This window comes from Adiantum capillus-veneris, chromosome 19, assembly GCF_014529385.1.
Source record: "Adiantum capillus-veneris isolate H3 chromosome 19, ASM1452938v2, whole genome shotgun sequence".
In the NCBI taxonomy this organism is placed as follows: Eukaryota; Viridiplantae; Streptophyta; class Polypodiopsida; order Polypodiales; family Pteridaceae; genus Adiantum; species Adiantum capillus-veneris.
In genome coordinates this window covers 15,031,359-15,049,129 of record NC_140949.1, presented here as the reverse complement: position 1 = coordinate 15,049,129, position 17,771 = coordinate 15,031,359, and the positions used below count along the sequence as shown (strand labels likewise).

Sequence of the window (17,771 nt, the reverse complement as noted above, 5' to 3'; positions counted from 1 at the left end):
AGGGCAATTTTGCTAAGATAATATATAAGCAAACCAGAGTTAGCACTTTCTCGCAGAAGAGGCAGCAGGAGCACCTTGCTCAACAGGCAACTTCTCAGCAAGACCCCCCACATCAGCAAGGCTAGCGTTTTTCCATCTGCAAGGACCTAGCGTTTTCATCCACAGGTAGCCTGGCGTTTTGTGCACAACAGATCAGCCCCGGCAGCAGCAAGACAGAACAAGAAGCCTAGCGTTTTACATTTGCAGGACATCCGGCAACAGTAGGAGGATTTTCAGCCCTAGCGTTTTTGCAGATCTTCGCAATGGAATCTCCACAAGCATCAGAGTTTTCAGTTTTCAGCAGTCAATCTCCGCAGTAGAACCCCCAAACCTGGCAGACCTCACCTTCCTGCAGTAGATCCTCGCCGCACGATCAGATCCAGCGAAGTTTGCAGTTTCAGCCCGGAAAATGCAGATTTCAGCATCTGCGTTTTCAGTGCGTCGTCGTTGCATCGTCGTCATCACCGACATAGAGTCAGTATTCAACAGATAGAAGATTCGTGATGAGCGTGCGGCGGGGTGTGCAAGTGATAGAGCACGCGAGGAAGTGCAGTGTGTGCAGAGAGAGAGGTGGCGAAAGCCAGCAGGAGATATGGCGCTAGCAAACAAAGGGAGAGAGAGGGGGCACGCTATTCGATAGCAGGGGAATAAGTGAGTGAGTTGTAAAACTCACATTCCCTTTATTAATTTGTATAGGACCGATTTAAAGTTAGTGGTCAAGTTCAATGTAAACTTGGCCAAAGGTTAGTAACCTTTAAAATATACATTAAAGGGGGCCATTTGGGCCTTTAACCCAACAACCTCCCACTTAAAGGCATAAATGGCGCCTTTAAGCTACGTGACTCCCACCATCTGTATACATAGATGATGTTGTGCTTCGGATCAACACTTAGTGAGAGCATCTACTGGATTTTGTGATGTATGGACCTTAACCAATGTAATAAGGCCATCCTCAAGCACTTCTTGTATGAAGTGATACCGCACATCAATATGCTTTGTGCGTGCATGAAACATGGCGTTCTTTGCCAGATATATGGCACTCTGGCTATCACAACCAAGCATAGGTGCCTTGGCAGGTAAACCAAACTCACTGCATAGGCGTGCTAACCAAATAGCTTCTTTAGAAGCCTCAGTGGCTGAAATATATTCAGCCTCTGTAGTAGACAATGCAACGATCTTTTGCAATCTAGAACACCATGAAACAGCACCTCCCGCAAGAGTAAATACATAGCCACTTGTGGATTTCCATGTATCCATATCACCAGCCATGTCAGAGTCACAAAATCCTTTCAACTCCATTGGTCCTTTACCATAGCAGAAGCATTTGTTTTTAGTCCCTTTCAAGTACCTCATAATGGACTTCACTGCATCCCAATGCACCCTGCCTGGATTAGCCATAAATCGGCTCACAACTCCCACTGCATGAGCTATGTCAGGCCTAGTAACAACCATAGTATACATAAGTGAACCACAAGCTGAAGCGTAAGGCACACTTTGCATGTCATTGGCTTCTTCCTTTGACTGAGAACAATCATCCTTGGAGATTTTGACATATGGCTGTAATGGCACACCAAGAGGCTTTGCTTCAGCCATGTTAAATCTGTCCAGCATCTTTTCAATGTACTTTTCTTGCGACAAATACAATAGGCGCTTGTCTCTTTGCCTTGTAGCACGCACTCCAAGTATATGTTCAGCTGCCCCAAGGTCTTTCTTTGAAAATGCAGATTTCAACTGCCCTTTAAGAGCATCAATAGCGCTTCTTTTCTTTGCAGCTATCAACATATCATCAACATAGAGCACAAGAATGATAGGGCTGCCATCCTCATCACGTTTGGTATACAAACAATGGTCTGCATGGCTTCTTTTGTAACCATGTTTAAGCATGAAGCGATCAAACTTCTTGTACCACTGTCTGCATGATTGTTTCAGCCCATACAAGCTTCTATTGAGCATACATACCATATGTTCCTTGCCAGGAATAACAAAACCCTCGGGTTGCTTCATGTAAAGCTCTTCTTCCACATCACCATACAAGAAAGCGGTATGTACATCCATTTGGTCCATTTCCAAATCAAGAGCGGCCACTATGGCAAACAATACACGCAAAGTGGTCATCTTCACAACAGGAGAGAACACTTCTTGAAAGTCTATGCCCTTGGTTTGAACATATCTCTTGCCACAAGCCTTGCCTTATACTTGGGTTTTGCATCAACAGTTTTGATTTTATACACCCATTTGTTAGGAATAGCCTTCCTTCCTTTGGGCAATTCAACCAAATCCCAAGTATGATTAGCATGCAAAGCTTTAATCTCTTCCTGCATAGCAAGCTCCCACTTGTTGTTGTGCTCACATGTCTTTGCCTCTCCACCACCTATCCAAGCTAGCTATATTGAATAGTCTATCTCTAGTCTGATCACTTGGATGGTTAGGGGTACTTGTCCAAGCTACTAACCATTGTGTTATGGAGGTTTTAGCCCATGGTGGTTTAAAGGTCCATCACCTGTCCAAGCTAGCTCTATTGAATAGTTCTATCTCTAGTCTGATGACGTCGATGGTTTGGGGTAGAGGTCCAACACTTTTCCAACCTACTATCCATTGTGTTATTGAGGTTTTAACCCAAGGTGGTTTGAAGATCCACCACTTGTCCAAGCTAAATCCATTTAAAGAATCTATCTCTATTGTTTGAAGGTCAATGTGTGAATGGAGTAGAGCTACTATGTTTACTACCATTGATGGTTTGGGACAGAGGTACACCACTTGTCCAACCTACTAACCATTGCGTTATGGAGGTTTTAGCCCAAGGTTGTTTGAAGATCCACCACCTATCCAAGCTAGCTCTATTGAAAGAATCTATCACTATTGTTTGAAAGTTAGTGTGAATGGAGTCTAACTACTTTGTTTACTACCATGGAGGGTTTGGGACAGAGGTTTTTTGTTTTGTTTTCGGAGTCGGGCGGGGCAAGCCTGGCCGCTCCCCTTATCCACCATAAAAGTGAACAAGAAAAAGGACTAGGACTATGCCCCGAGAAACCGAAGGCAGACGCTTTTGTCACTAGTTTCCTCTGGACTCGGGAGGCCAGAATTATCTACACTCTTAGGGCGATGACTTTTTCCTTGAGAGACCCATTTTGGTGGGCGTGACAGCGACCAAGTACCTCTGTTCAGAGGCCCAGGTACTGCGGGACTTGCTTCGGTCTTCCCTTTGGAGTTGCCTCCTCCAGGTAACTTATCCCTCACCTCACTAAACTGCCTTTGAAACCCGACGATTTTCCCCTAGGAAATGCCATACCCGCTTGGAAGGGCGTCGGCTCACAGGTGGCGTCCGCTGAGGCTGGTAATGTCTCCCATTATGCATTTCCCAACCCCTTTTAGGTGAAGTTGACCCCCCCGGGGGAGAATGGCACTTAGGTGCTCTCGTAGCTCATCTGGCTTCGCTTGGGGACAGAGGTCCATTACTTTTCCAACCTACTAACCATTATGTTATGGAGGTTTTAGCCCAAGATGGTTTGAAGGTCCACCATCTGTCCAAGCTAGCTCTATTGAATAGTCATATCCCTACTCTTATAGCGTGATGGTTTGGGGTAGAGGTCTAACACTTGTCCAACCTACTATCCATTGCTTTATTGAGGTTTTAGCCCAAGGTGGTTTGAAGGTCCACCACTTGTCCAAGCTAGCTCTAATTAAAGAAGCTATCTCTATTGTATGAAGGTCAATGTGTGAATGGACTGTAACTACTATGTTTAGTACCATGGATGGTTCGGGTAGAGGACCATCACATATCCAACCTACTAGCCATTGTATTATGCAGGTTTTAGCCCTATGTCGTTTGAAGGTCAACCACCTGTTGAAGCTCGCTCTATTGAATAGTCCTATTTCTACTCTGATAGCGTGGATAGTTTCGGCTAGAGGTCCAACACTTGTCCAACCTACTATCCATTGTGTTATGGAGGTTTTAGCCCAAGGCGGTTTGAAGGTCCACCACCTATCCAAGCTAAATCTATTGAAAGAAGCTATCTCTATTGTTTGAAGGTCGATGTATGAATGGAGTGTAGCTACTATGTTTACTACCGTGGATGGTTTGGGGTAGAGATCCACCACTTGTCCAATCTACTATCCATTGTGTTATGGAGGTTTAAGTCCAAGGTGGTTTGAAGGTCCACCACCTGCCCAAGCTAGCTCTATTGAAAAAAGCTATCTCGATTGTTAGAAGGTCAATTTGTGAATGGAGTGTAGCTACTATGTTTACTACCATGGATGGTTTGGGGCAAAGATCCACCACTTGTCCAACCTACTTTCCATTGTGTTCTAGAGGTTTTAGCCCAGGTTGGTTTGAAGCTCCACCACCTATCCAAGCTAGATCTATTGAACAAAGCTATCTCTATTGTTTCAAAGTCAGTGTGTGAATGGAGTGTAGCTACTTTGTTTACTACCACAGATGATTTGGGGCAAAGGTCCACCACTTGTCCAACCTACTATCCATTGTGTTATGGAGGTTTTAGCCCAAGATTGTTTGAAGGTCCACCACCTGTCCAAGCTAGCTTCTTTGAAAGAAGCTATCTCTATTGTTTGAAGGTCACTGTGTGAATGGAGTGTAGCTACTTCTGAGAACACAAGTCCCTCGGGAGTTGTACTTTGCAATGATTAATGATAAAGAAATACCGAACTTTGGGGCCAATAACTCTGGGCACGGAACTGTGACGAGCCGTGTTGACACACTCTCTCTCTCTCTCTCTCTCTCTCTCTCTCTCTCTCAAAGTTCAATGATTTTGAAGTTTCTATTTGTGTGTTGCTATTGATTTCTCGCTTGGAGTTTCCAAGCCTCTTACACTCGAAGTGTCTGGATCAGCTCCAGCCATATATCTCGTACACTCTCCACTGGTGGGATGGGCCAAGCCTCAAAGATGCGGAAGCAACGAGCTCTCTATATGAACCAAAGAGTCAGGCTGCAAATAAGCTCCCAACAAAGCAAGCTGGAGTGTAGACTGGCCCTCTAGCTGGGGACCGCTCATAAGAAGTGTGGGGCCCGTGAGGGTGGACCAAGCAACAGCACCCCGAGTGTACCGCCTAGCTGACAACAAAGCTGGCATCAACTGTAGAATCCGAAGCCACCCAATTGCGGTAGTTCAATGGGCAACTAGCCACTAGAACATGGTCATTCTCCTCGGCTTTCTGTTGTCCCACAAGTGCTCCTCAAAGTCTGTCAGAAACTCAACTGTGAGACCCTCCTCCTACCAGTGACCAGCTGCAGCAAGGCCGGTCACTCTCCAAGCAGCAGGTATGTGACACCCCAGTCGTTTTGTGTACTCGAAAAAAGGGATCTCTGGGTGATTAGCTGAAGCAAAAGGGTCCCGCCAAAATCACTCTCCAGGGTCCCACTGCAATTGCGCTAAAGGGTGACTCTCCCAAGCCCAAAGCCTCCAATGTCCTGTCTCAAGATCTATCAAGGATCAAGCACACAGGTCCTCCCTCTGATGCCTACAACTCCAATTCGCTAGAAACAGCACTCTGCTATCTCTGGTGCCTCAATAGTAACTCTATGGAGGCGACCCTCTTGAAGAACCTCAAAACACGCAAAGGCCTAAGTCTCAACAAGCTCTAACTGCGATAAGGACCTCACGGCAAGTGAAGGCCCCCATTGAAACGAAAGAAGAGAATGGATCTCCCAGCTACACAAACCGCCTACGGATACGCGTCGGACGAACCACTGACCACAACCACCATCCGACAGCTCCCCCGTGCTGGGACCAGCGTCCGAGGACATAGGCGTGCACCTGTAAGACCGAGCGTCCCATACCACCCGGCCTCACCTCCTCGAGGTGACCTCGCGCACTCCTAGCCTCACGGGCTAACCACTAGCACTCTGCCAGTGGGGGTCGATAACTGCAAATGAGGCCTTAGCCTCCCTTTTATAATAATGGCCAGCCACATGGCCGGGGTTCACACTACGTCCGCCCGAACACTGGACGCCCATCCCAACGACATCTGGGCTAGATCCCCTCTCCTATGAGCGGGACATAACATACTTCCCCCCTTAAGAGCCATTTATGTCCTCATCGATGAAGTGGGGATACTGAGCCTTCAAAGCTCTAACAGGTTCCCAAGTAGCAAACCTTCCAGATTGACCCTTCCATTTAATTAAGTACTTGTCATAAGCCTTTTGACGTGAATGACGGGTACGATGATTTAAAACCGCTTCTGGTTCTCGAGGAATATACTCAGTTTGCATATCTTGCCATACATTTTCCTCGATAGGCACAACAACGTTGGCTTCGCCCAATTTCACTTTAAGGCGGCTGACATGAAACACTGGATATACACTGACATCCGAAGGAAGAGCCAGTTTGTAGGCAACTTGGCCAATTTTCTTTGTGATCAAGAACGGACCACAATATCTAGCTGAAAGCTTATAATGCTTTCCTATTCGCATAGTCTTGGAATCCTTGGGTATCTTCAGATAGACCCATTGTCCGACATCTAGAGTCCTTGGAGATCTCTTTTGATTAGCATAAGTAGTGACTCGATCACGAGCCGTTCTTATACTATCCTTAGCCAATTCGAGCATTTCTTGCATGTCATACAGGAAATCACGAACTTGGCGTTCCTTGACTTTCTCTAAGCCAATAGCAATTGGGGATTTAGGCTCAAATCCATACATCAGCATGAACGGGCTAAATCCAGTAGTAGAATGCTTACTACTATTATAGGCAAACTCTAACTGTGGAAGATACCTTTCCCAATCAGACTGCCTATGAGAGACATAAGCTCTCAACATGTCCTCTAGTATCTGATTCATCCTCTCAGTTTGTCCGTCGGACTCAGGATGGTCAGAAGACGACATACTCAACTTCGTCTGAAGATGAGCAAACACATATCGCCAAAATCGGCCAGTGAACTTAGTATCTCGATCACTGACGATATCTTCTGGGAGACCATACAGCTTATAAAGCTGATCGACAAATAAAACCGCCAACTCATGGCTTTTTACTGTCGACTTCATTGGTATAAACTTCGCCATTTTTGTGAGTCTATCGACCACAACCCAAATAGCGTCATTGCCCCCACTAGTATTTGGCAAACCAACGATGAAGTCCATGGAAATACTCTACCACTTGGCATCTAGGATTTCCAATGGATGTAGCAGGCCAGCTTTCCTAAGGCACTCTGCCTTATTGACCTGACACTGAGCGCATCTCTTCACATGCTTCTCTATGTAAGAGCGCATTCTTGGCCAATAGAAATATCGTTTGACCAAAGCCAAAGTTCTCTGGATGCCTAGGTGCCCAGCTCTAGGAACATCGTGGCATTCGCACAAAATCCTTTGTCGAATCTCATCGATTTCCAGTACGCAGACTTTACCATTTCTGAACAATAGTCCACCTCTAATGGAATATTGTCGCTGTCTCGTCTCTCCAGCACGACTCACTGGGGTCTCCGGACCACCCAAGCCTGTATACAATCATGCCCCGCTTCAACCTCGTTCCATATCTTGCCAAAATGGCCATCGGAACGACATAGCCCTCGGAGAGAGAGATAGAAATCCGTCGAGATTTCAGCCATAGACAAGGCATTAACCTCAAGAATCCTGCTGAGTGCATCGGCAACTCGATTGCTGGATCCTTTTCTATAACGGATCTCAAAGTCAAACTCTTGCATAAGCTCAACCCATCTAGCCTTCCGGCCTCTGAGATCACCCTGATCACAGATATAGCGCAAGGAATGATGATCTGTCCATGCAACAAACGTAGAGCCATACAAGTAGTTCCGCCATTTCCTCAAGGCGTAGACTACGGCGTAAAGCTCCTTTTCATACATTGGATAACGCATCTCAACGTCAGAACGCTTCTTACTTTCAAACGCAACAGGACGTCCATCCTGATATAATGCTGCACCAACAGTATAATCACTAGCATCCATTTCAACCACAAACGGTTTGCTAGGATCCACAATGTGTAATATCGGTGCAGTAGTCACCAAGTGCTTTAGTGTCCGAAAGCTCTAGTCGAGACGCTCATTCCAGACAACAGGGGGATTACCTTTACGATGAGGACCCGAAGTCTTCGGCCCTTTCACCCCTCCTTTTAATAGTTGCATAAGCGGAGCAGCAACTTTAGAGTAGTCCTTGATAAACATGTGAAAGACTCCAGTAAAGCCTAAAAAGGACTTTACTTGGTGTAGATTCTTCAGAATGGGCCAATTTCGCACTTTATCCAACTTTTCAGGGTCGACGCGAATTCCATCGCGAGTAATGATGTGACCCAAGTACAGAAGCTCTTTCTTAAAGAATTCACACTTAGAAGCCTTAGCATAAAGCTTCTCAGTCCTCAGTACTTCGAGAACACTGCGTATATGCACTAGGTACTCAGACAAACTTCGGCTGTAGATCAAGATATCATCCAGAAATACAACAACGAAGTTGCCCAAAAATGGTCTCAGTAGATCATTCATCATCTGTTGGAACATAGCTGGAGCATTGGTCAAACCAAAAGGCAAGACCAAAAACTCGTAGTGACCATAACGCGTATGGAAGCCTGTCTTAGGAATATCTTCCACTTTGATCCGTATCTGATGATAGCCTGATCGCAGGTCTATCTTCGTAAAATACAACGCTCCATGGAGCCAATCTATCAGATCGTCCATGTGCGGGAGCGGATACTTGTTCTTGACAGTGAGCTTATTCAACCCCTTGTAATCCACGCAAAAGCGCATAGTGTTATCCTTCTTTCGAGAAAGTAACATTGGCGCTCCCCACGGGGACTTACTTGATCGAACAAAACCCCTGTCAAGATACTCTTTCAGCTGCCGCTGAATCTTGCCCTCTTCGGTTTTACTAAACTGATAGGGTTGCTTTGAGAAAGGTTGGCTACCAGCCACCAACTCAATGCCATGATCTACTCCTCTCGAAGGCGGCAAGCCAGGAGGTAGATCATCAGGAAAAACATCCTCAAAATCAGTCATGATTCCTCGAATAAGGTTGGACTCGTCGGAATCCCCAAGTTCAACAGAAGAACATGAAACATTTTTACAAAATTCAGTGACAGAAGTACCAAGCACCAATGAACCAAACCAAGCAGATGGTACACATTGATAAAAGTCAACATCAGAAGACTTTATTTCTTTATACATTTCCAAAGCAGTAATAAGTAGTATTGCAAAACCATTATTTACAGACTTCTGATTACAAAGCGACACAGGTACATGAGGCATGTTCTGCTTAACCAAAACAAGAGAGTGATGTACATAGTCTATATACAATGAGTCTTGTTTATCATAAAACCATGGAATTCCTAAAATAACATCTGCTCTGTCCAGGCGCATGATGTGGAAATCCAAGTTCTCTTTGTAATCAATCAGCTCGAGCGACAAGTCTGGAACCATCCGATTCCATACATCCGTATCCACGCCACGAGCCATCTTCACGCGATACTCATGGTCACTGTCCCGCGTCCGCAGGCTCAGTTTCTGCACCAATTTTGCATCCACAAAATTGTGTAAGCTTCCATTATCAAGGAGTACGGTCACGTCATGACCATTGATATTCCCGAGGAAACGGAGAAGATCGTGCTTATCAAACACTTTGGTGCTAAAAGTACAATTAGTGCATAAACTGTGCGCTAAATGATGGATTTCAACTTGAACAACATCAGAGTTACCTGAGATCTTGTGAATCTGAACCGAAGGACGACCTTGCGGTTTCTGTGTCTTCTTCTTCTTGGGGCAATCCTTGATTTGGTGACCCGTCTGGCCACATCCGAAGCAAGCCTCCTTCTTCACTGCATCAGCAACTGAAGCATTTTTGGCTTTCTTCTTCTCCTGAGAAGATCTCGGTGGTGATTTGGACTTATGCTGGAATCGGGGTCGACGGAGATGGTCTGCAGTTCTTTTCTTCTCATAATTCGCTCCATTTATCAAATGGAACGTCCTAGCCTTTGCCACTGCATCCTCGACATCAGTCGGGGCTTTATCTTTAATTAAGGCCCAACGGTAATCCTCATGCAATCCCAGCAGATACATGTGCACAGCGTGCGTAGAATCCACCTTGCAGAAGATGGAACGCCTCTTTGAAAGTTGTCGTATATTAATCAAAAGACAGAGTTTTCATCGAAAGACTCTGCATTTTGGCATAAGCTTTCAAAGGGTCCATTTTAGCGAAATCCCTCTTGAATTTCACACAAAAATCAGCCCACATCGTAGGCTTCTCTGTCATGTCGCGCCACCAAGTAAGCGCCTTACTGCGCAGATAGAGAGGAATCGTATGAATCCTCCGTTCATCATGCTTCCCATGGAGATCAAAGTACATGGTCCACTGGTGCAGTCAGTTATTTACGGCCAGTTCCGTACACTCCTTCTCTTCCCCTGAGAAATTTGTAGTTTTGTATGGAATTGTGGCAGTCGGACCACCCTATGAACGCCCAAAAGCAGCAATCTACGTCTGCAATTGCTGGAGATGGGTTTCGCCCTCGGAAATACGCGCAGTCGTCGATTGAGCCATATTTTCGAGAGTAGAGAGTCGAGAACTGAGCCCTGCACGACCCCTTCGAGAGAGGCCAAGCGAATGTTCGTCTGAACGTTCGCGTTTTCCAAAGCAGTAACATGCTGGTCGAAACTCTGGAAAGTACTTGTAATCCATGTGTAGAGAGAATGCGTGAATGGAATTTGGATATTACCTGGCACGTCGTCACGCTGCACATATGAGCTGGAGGAATCCATGGCAGAGCGCGTGACTGGAAATTTCTCGCAAACGGGCCTTTTCTGCACTTTTCGGTCGCGAAAAGTTGAAGTTCGAGGAGCTCTACGCGTCGGCATGAGCGTCTGAAGGCGAGCAGGTGATGGCGGGAGCGCGAGAGCACGAGCAGATGGGAGAGAGCAGACTCGAGAGAGGAGCAGGAGAGAAAAAATGAAGTTCTATGTAAACTTACAAGTCTCTGTAAGTGAGTTTTTTAATAAACTCAAGTTTCAGACTATACTTTAAAAAAAACTTAAAGTGTCCACACCGTTTAAAATTGGGCACTTAAGTTAAGGCAGAGAGTGGATACATAGAATGCTAAACCAAGCCATTGTTCAAGGGCTACCCGAGGATTGGCAAAAGAACTGGATCAAAGCACTTTACAAAAAAGGGGATGTAAATCAGCCTACCAACTACCGTACCATTATGGTAGGATCTTGCATGGCAAAGCTTTTGGGAAGCATCTTAGAACAAAGCATAAGCACATGGGCAGAGACAATGGAAAACGAGCAAAAGAACAAGCAGGTTTTCGACCAAAACATAGCACCATTGATCACCTTGTTTCACTCAAGGTATTAATGGAAGGGAGTCGGCTAAAGGGAAAAACATTATACTGTTGCTTTGTAGATTTCACTAAAGCCTTTGACACGGTCCCGAGAATGGGTATATGGAAAAGGATGGAATGCATAAAAGTACCGATGCATCTCAGGAGTGCGGTAGCACGTCTCTATGACAGAGTCATATGTCAACTAAAAACGCACGAAGGGCTGTCCAAAGCTTTCTCGAGCAACATGGGGGTCAAACAAGGATGCCCTCTCTCCCCTACTCTTTTTGGATTGTGCATTGATCAAATAGAAAGCTTCCTCCCTCAACTAGAAGGGGATGAACCAGCCATCGGGATGCTTACACTTCTCATGCTCATCTATGCAGACGATGTGGCTCTTTTCGCCCATGACATTACAGCTCTACAAAAATTGGTCGATGCGTTACATGCTTTTTGTGAAAATGTGGGTCTATCAATCAATGTAGACAAAACAAAGTTCATGATTGTAAAGAGTCAAGAGTCGTAAGATGGATATCCACGCCCCCCTCATGTATCAAGGGAAACAAATTGAGAAAGTCGACAATTTCAAGTACTTGGGGATTGACATCCCGTGCAACTATGCTTGGGGACAATCCGCACATAATAGAATTGACATCCATGCCAAGTACTATCAATTTGAAAACATGTGCACACAAAGGAGCATAAAAAGATGGGAGATAAAAGCGACCATTTTTTAGACATGCGTAGTGCAAGCCATCCTCTATGGAGTGGAAATCTGGGGAGCAAGCATTTCAGCCCACACATGGAATGAAATTGAAAAAATTCAGAAAAAGTTTCTATATCGGCACATGGGGATCAAAAAGACGACATCATACTCCGTGCTACTCTTGGAGACAGGCAAGAGACCACTAGAAATGAAAGCATTGCAAAAAATGTACACGTATATCATGAAGGTCAAAGCGATGCCTACTACTCGGATCCCCTGCATTGCATGGGAAACAGGATGTGCGCCGCAAAAGACAAAAAAAAGCAAATTTATGTCATCGAGCCTCATACAGGACATTAAGAAATGGTTCGCTAAATGGAATGTAAAGACATATGTGGACATGCTTATTGAGGAGGGCAAGGAGGGAGAACACATGCTGAATTTTGAAATTGCATTACTAAATAGCCTCCACGCCAAGTGGAAGACAACGCAACACCGCTCGAAATTTGAATACTATTGCAAGCATGTCAACACAAAGTATTGGGAAGGCTATAGCACAAACCCAATGGAAGCCCAGGCCCACATACGAGCACCCATGCCCCACATGGCACGTAGAGCCATCTCTTTGATGCGCACAAGGTCACATATGCTCAAAATAGAAACAGAGGGCTGACTGAAAATTGATGCTTCTAAACGGATATGCACATCATGTACAATGCAAGCTCCCGAAGATGAAGCACGTGTGACATTGGAATGCCCAGAATACGCTCACATCCGGGCTAATTTTCAACCACTTCTAAGCGGTTGCTCTACCTTTGCGGACCTATTATCCAAGACAGACCGCTCCCCTACAACTCTCGGAACATACCTCACCCGCATACTTGAGCATCAAAAGACACTCATAGGAACACAAAAAGAGAATAACACACACCACACCATACACCCCCGTGAGGGGAGACTATGTATCACTTTGAGGTCCCATGGGTCATTTCTGGCCCCCCGCGGACGTTAATACCAAATCAAATCAAATCAAATCTCAATCTCTCTCTCTCTCTCTCTCTCTCTCTCTCTCTCTCTCTCTCTCTCTCTCTCTCTCTCTCTCTCTCTCTCTCTCTGCGCAGAGAAAGGTTATTGAAGTTATCTAATGCTGAATTTTAGTCCAAGACCAACAGTTAAATGAGGGATTTACTGATTTTCATCAAAAGTAAGCAAAATCAATAGAAAACTTCAATTTTCAGCCACTTCCGCCTGTCAAAAAATCAGCACCCGAACATTATTGTTTACCTGCAAACATGCTTTCAAGAAGAAAAGTAAGTAATTTTCAGCAAATTAATCACTAACAATTACATGAAATCGAGGTTCCTCGACTCAAACGGATCCGTAGGTGTGCACACGGTCCTTCGTGCAGCCACGCCGGCTCTGATACCATGAAACGAACGAAGAGAATGGCTCCCGGCTACATGGACCGCCTACAGATACGCGTCGAACGAACCACCCAACCACAACCACCATCCAGCAGCTCCCCCGTGCTGGGAACAGCGTCCAAGGACATAGGCGTGCACCTGTAAGACCGAGCGTCCCATACCACCCGGCCTCACCTCCTCGAGGTGACCTCGCTCACTCCTAGCCTCACGGGCTAACCACTGGCACTCTGCCAGTGGGGGTCGATAACTGTAAATGAGGCCTTGGCCTCCCTTTTATAATAATGGCCAAGTTCACACTACGTCCGCCCGGACACTGGACGCCCATCCCGACGACATCTGGGCTAGATCCCCTCTCCTGTGAGCGGGACATAACACCCATCCATCTAGGGACCGCCGACTTGAGAGGCATGTGCCACTCTGCTATAGATTGCAAGCAGTCTCCCAGAGTGCGGGTTGGACCCTCTTTCATGGAACCCCATGAGAAATGGGGTCTACTGCCAACCATGTGGCCTTTCTGTGTACTGACCAACGGGTTCCATGTAAGAGGCTGCCTCAAGCGCTCCTTAGTGCATGTGGGCTAATGTTGCTCAAGTTCCCCCCCGCTCCCAAGATCGAAGTAAGCTCAATGCAAACCGGTCCACCTATCTCCTGCTCAGGCCCACTTTTGCACGTCTTTGTAAAAATCCAACGAGTGGAGGGGCTCCAAGGGCCACCCGTCTGTGGAACTTGGCCTCTAATCCGGTGTAGCAAAAGCTCTTTCCACGGCTCCTCTCTTGGAAGAAGACCTGTAACAATGAGCTTCCCAAGGAGGCCATACGTGTAAGCTTCCTTGAGAGTTGGAGCACTAACACTCTTGTACTGATACGGAAGGTCGGGGATCCTATGCTTCCTAGTAATAACTATCGTACGATCATGATAGAATACACATTGGCCAATCTTTACACTTCTATACTTCAGCTTGAGATGAGTCATTGAAAAAAAAGAGAGGGTGTTTAACCATCAGAACAAATTGGATTCAGGAGAGGATTTTCTACGCTTGACCATATATTTACACTTCATATTATCATTGAGGAGGTCGAGCACATGGACAAAGTACTATTGTTCTTTGGTGGTTTTTCACAAAGGGTTTGATATAGTACCTAGAACAAGACTGATGTAGAGATTGTTCAATTTGGGTGTTCCAAGTGAGATTCACAGAATATCTTGACAGTTTATAAGACCGTGATAGGTAGAATTTCTAAGCCATATGACCTATTAGAGAAAATTCAGTCCACCCTTGGAGTGAAGCAGAGCTGTCTACTCTCGCCTACACTTTTCAGAATGCATATCAATGGAGGTAAAACTAATCGAACTATGTTGATAGAGAGGAAGATAGAGGTGCACAGCCATCAGGCACTTGGATACACCTATTGCTTTATGCGGATGATATTGTTAACATCCTTGCCTCGCCATAGTGGCTACAAAGACAATTGGACACATTCGTGCAATAAGCCGTCAACAGCTTACCAAATGCATCTGCCATCTATCATACAAGGCAGGCCCACTCCTGTGATAATGAAATCCCAAGAATTCCTAAATCGCATTCCAATGCTTTTTCTAGCAAAAAGCATGAAACTAAAGGGAGCAAAAGATATAACAACGCTGTCTTCAATCAAAATAGCAATGGCAATGAGCTCCCCGTAATACCTTGATGTATGGCTGCATTGTCTATGCGAATGTTAACATATGGATCCATTACCATTGCGCACACAAGTGCATATACGCTACAGAAGCCATACACATTTGCTATAGGTCGCATTCTTCTTGGCCTACAAAAGAATTCCTAAGTAGCTCGAATTAACCCAGCTTTCTCTCTTCCTTTACTCCTTGGTCCTCCGTTGTCAGAACTGATGCAGTCCTTTCCATTTTGCTTTCAATATTACTCACATGTCATGCTCTACCGTATTGTTTTCACTCATTAATCCCAACCCATTTCCTGATTTTACCAGGTTGACTGATTGTGTTTGTTTCAAAGATTTCCTGTGGGTGGAGAGAGAAACTAAGTTCGCTCCCCCCCCCCCCCCCCCCCCCCCCCCCCCCCCCCCCCCCCCCCCAAAAGGGAAAAAAAAACCAAGCAAAAGAAAAGAAAGAAAGAAAGAAAAGGAGAGGAGAAAAAAAGGGAGGCCCCGGGGGCGGGGGGGGGCGGGGGGGGGGGCTGTTACCTCATTCATCTTGTAGAGCAGCGAGAGATGGCACGAGGTGTTGACAGGAAGGCGCGGTCCTCTAGCTGTAACTACAGCGCATGACAGACTCGCCAACCTTCTTCAATGGAACTTTTGGCATTTTTGCGTTTACACTAACTTGAATGATTACGTTATGTACTTATGATTTGTCTCTATCAATATTCTCACGATGCATTGCGATTTAATGAGGGTTGTTGGCATGGCATGATAACATTCATGCCCAAAAAGGCAGGCTCTCGAGAAGGTGCTTTTTTTCCTCTTTCTTTCGACACACTAGAGGGCCGAAAGGGGGAGGTGCACCGTGCCATATTTGCGAGGAAGTTAAACTAGAAGAGGCAAAGTTTGTACATTCTATCACGTACTGCATGGAAGCAGTGCTCGAAAAAAACTTTTTTCCAAAAAACTTGTCAAACCTACAAGTTAGAAACAACTGAGGTAAACTGACTATATCTGAAGGTTTTTATACCAATTTAGACTAATTTTTTTAAAATTTTGGAGGTTTTCTCACCTTCAACTATAAACTTTAGAGGTAAATCTCAAAATTTGTAGGTGGGGTTACACTAAACCTAGGTTTTTTTCGTGCACTGCATGGAAGCAGACATGACTCAAACAAGTGATTAAATCACGAGGCCTGGCATGGTAAAATTTGAATGAAATTGGAACTTTACACCACCACTTTTTCAAGCGATAGATATTTATGAAAAAAATAGTGGTACTCAAAGAGTTTGGGAGTAAAGATTGTGTTTCGTATATAGAAGAAGGGGGGGGGGGGGGGGGGGGGGGTGTCAAGGAACAATGCCTTTGTGAAAACTAAGGCAGGGTGCTTACTATGATATTAGATATGGTAGTAGAGAAAGTAAAGGTTTCATTTTTTTTATATGCCAAAATAAATCTCTTTTGTCAATATAAGACCGATCTGGAGGACCATGTCCAAAAGTTGCCATTAAATTATGCAAGGTGGTCTCACATGGCTTTGTGTATGCTTAGGGTGGGTTCAGACTAGGCGGGGGAAGAGATATGCAAAGGGGCGTATATGCTCCATGGCGAAATGTGATTGGTTTGAGTTGAGGCACTCTTCCGCCGGGCCCTCCATTTTTCTTCCGACCCCCCCCCCCCCCTCGGAAGAGTTGATGGCCTCTCTCAGCCCCCTTCACTTTTTCGCTTTTCCTCCTCCATGTTGTTCACATTAGGCGGTGGCAGATTTGCGAAGGAAGGTTTCTTCCGCCGGTTGAGTTTGAACCCAGCCTTAGTTGTTGGCAAAAGGCAAAGGCATCCCATATGTATGTTTTCTATGCATTTGTGCACAATCGTATGAAGGACAAAACAAGCAATTCAAAGGAACAAATGTAATGAAAAAGTGTACTTTAAGGATACTCAAATATCTCTTCAAATCACATTAATTAATTGACTAGTTTTCAAAAGCACAATTTGTTTAAGAGCTCACATTAACTTGTTGCATTGCAACTATTCATACAAATCACAATAATAATTGACTGGTTTTCGAAATCACAGTTTGTTTAAGAGCTCACATTAACTTGTTGCATTGCAACTGTTCATACTAACCATAATAATAATTGACTAGTTTTCAAAAGCACATTTTGTTTAAGAGCTCACATTAACTTGTTGCATTGCAACTGTTCATACTAAATTTCATTAAGAGTTAATTTAGCATACGAGGAGTATTTTACAGAAACCTTCTACATAATCACAAACAAGGATAAAAGGCACCATAAATAGTAACTAAGTAAACGATGTCTTTCTTTGGCTTGCAGAATCACAAAAGACTCTTGCTTCCATTGAAAAAGAAAAACTACAAAGTTAGAAACTCTGCTTTCTAACTCTGTTATGGAACCTTACTCGTGCTTCAAGAAAAAAAAGGAAAGTTTACCAAAATACCCCTCTAATTTGTGGAAATTTCCAAAATACCCCTCTAATTTGTAAAAATTCCCAAAATACCTCTCAAATTTCAAAATTTTCCAAAATACACCCAATGTTTTGTCATAAATTTCCACAATGCCCTTCAAATTTTCCAAAAATTCCCAAAATACCCCTGGTTGTGAGATTAAATTTCTCCAAACATAAAAAATTTGTAGCTTTTTATAAGAAGATTGAT

The 17,771-nt window shown here is 44.8% G+C and overlaps 1 protein-coding gene across 2 annotated transcripts in view; it reads right to left on the bottom strand.

Annotated features, from left to right (window-relative positions):
• The window catches only part of LOC147433612 (protein ENHANCED DOWNY MILDEW 2-like), a 209,324-nt gene extending 193,535 nt beyond the window's left edge, over positions 1 to 15,789 (bottom strand). For both annotated transcript variants that reach the window (XM_086490289.1, XM_086490291.1), the window contains exon 1: positions 15,638 to 15,789. In XM_086490289.1, coding sequence (XP_086346415.1) covers positions 15,638 to 15,646 — 9 coding nt within the window. In that variant the 5' untranslated portion in view covers positions 15,647 to 15,789. The remainder of the gene's footprint in view (positions 1 to 15,637) is intronic.
• Positions 15,790 to 17,771: the final 1,982 nt, after the last annotated feature.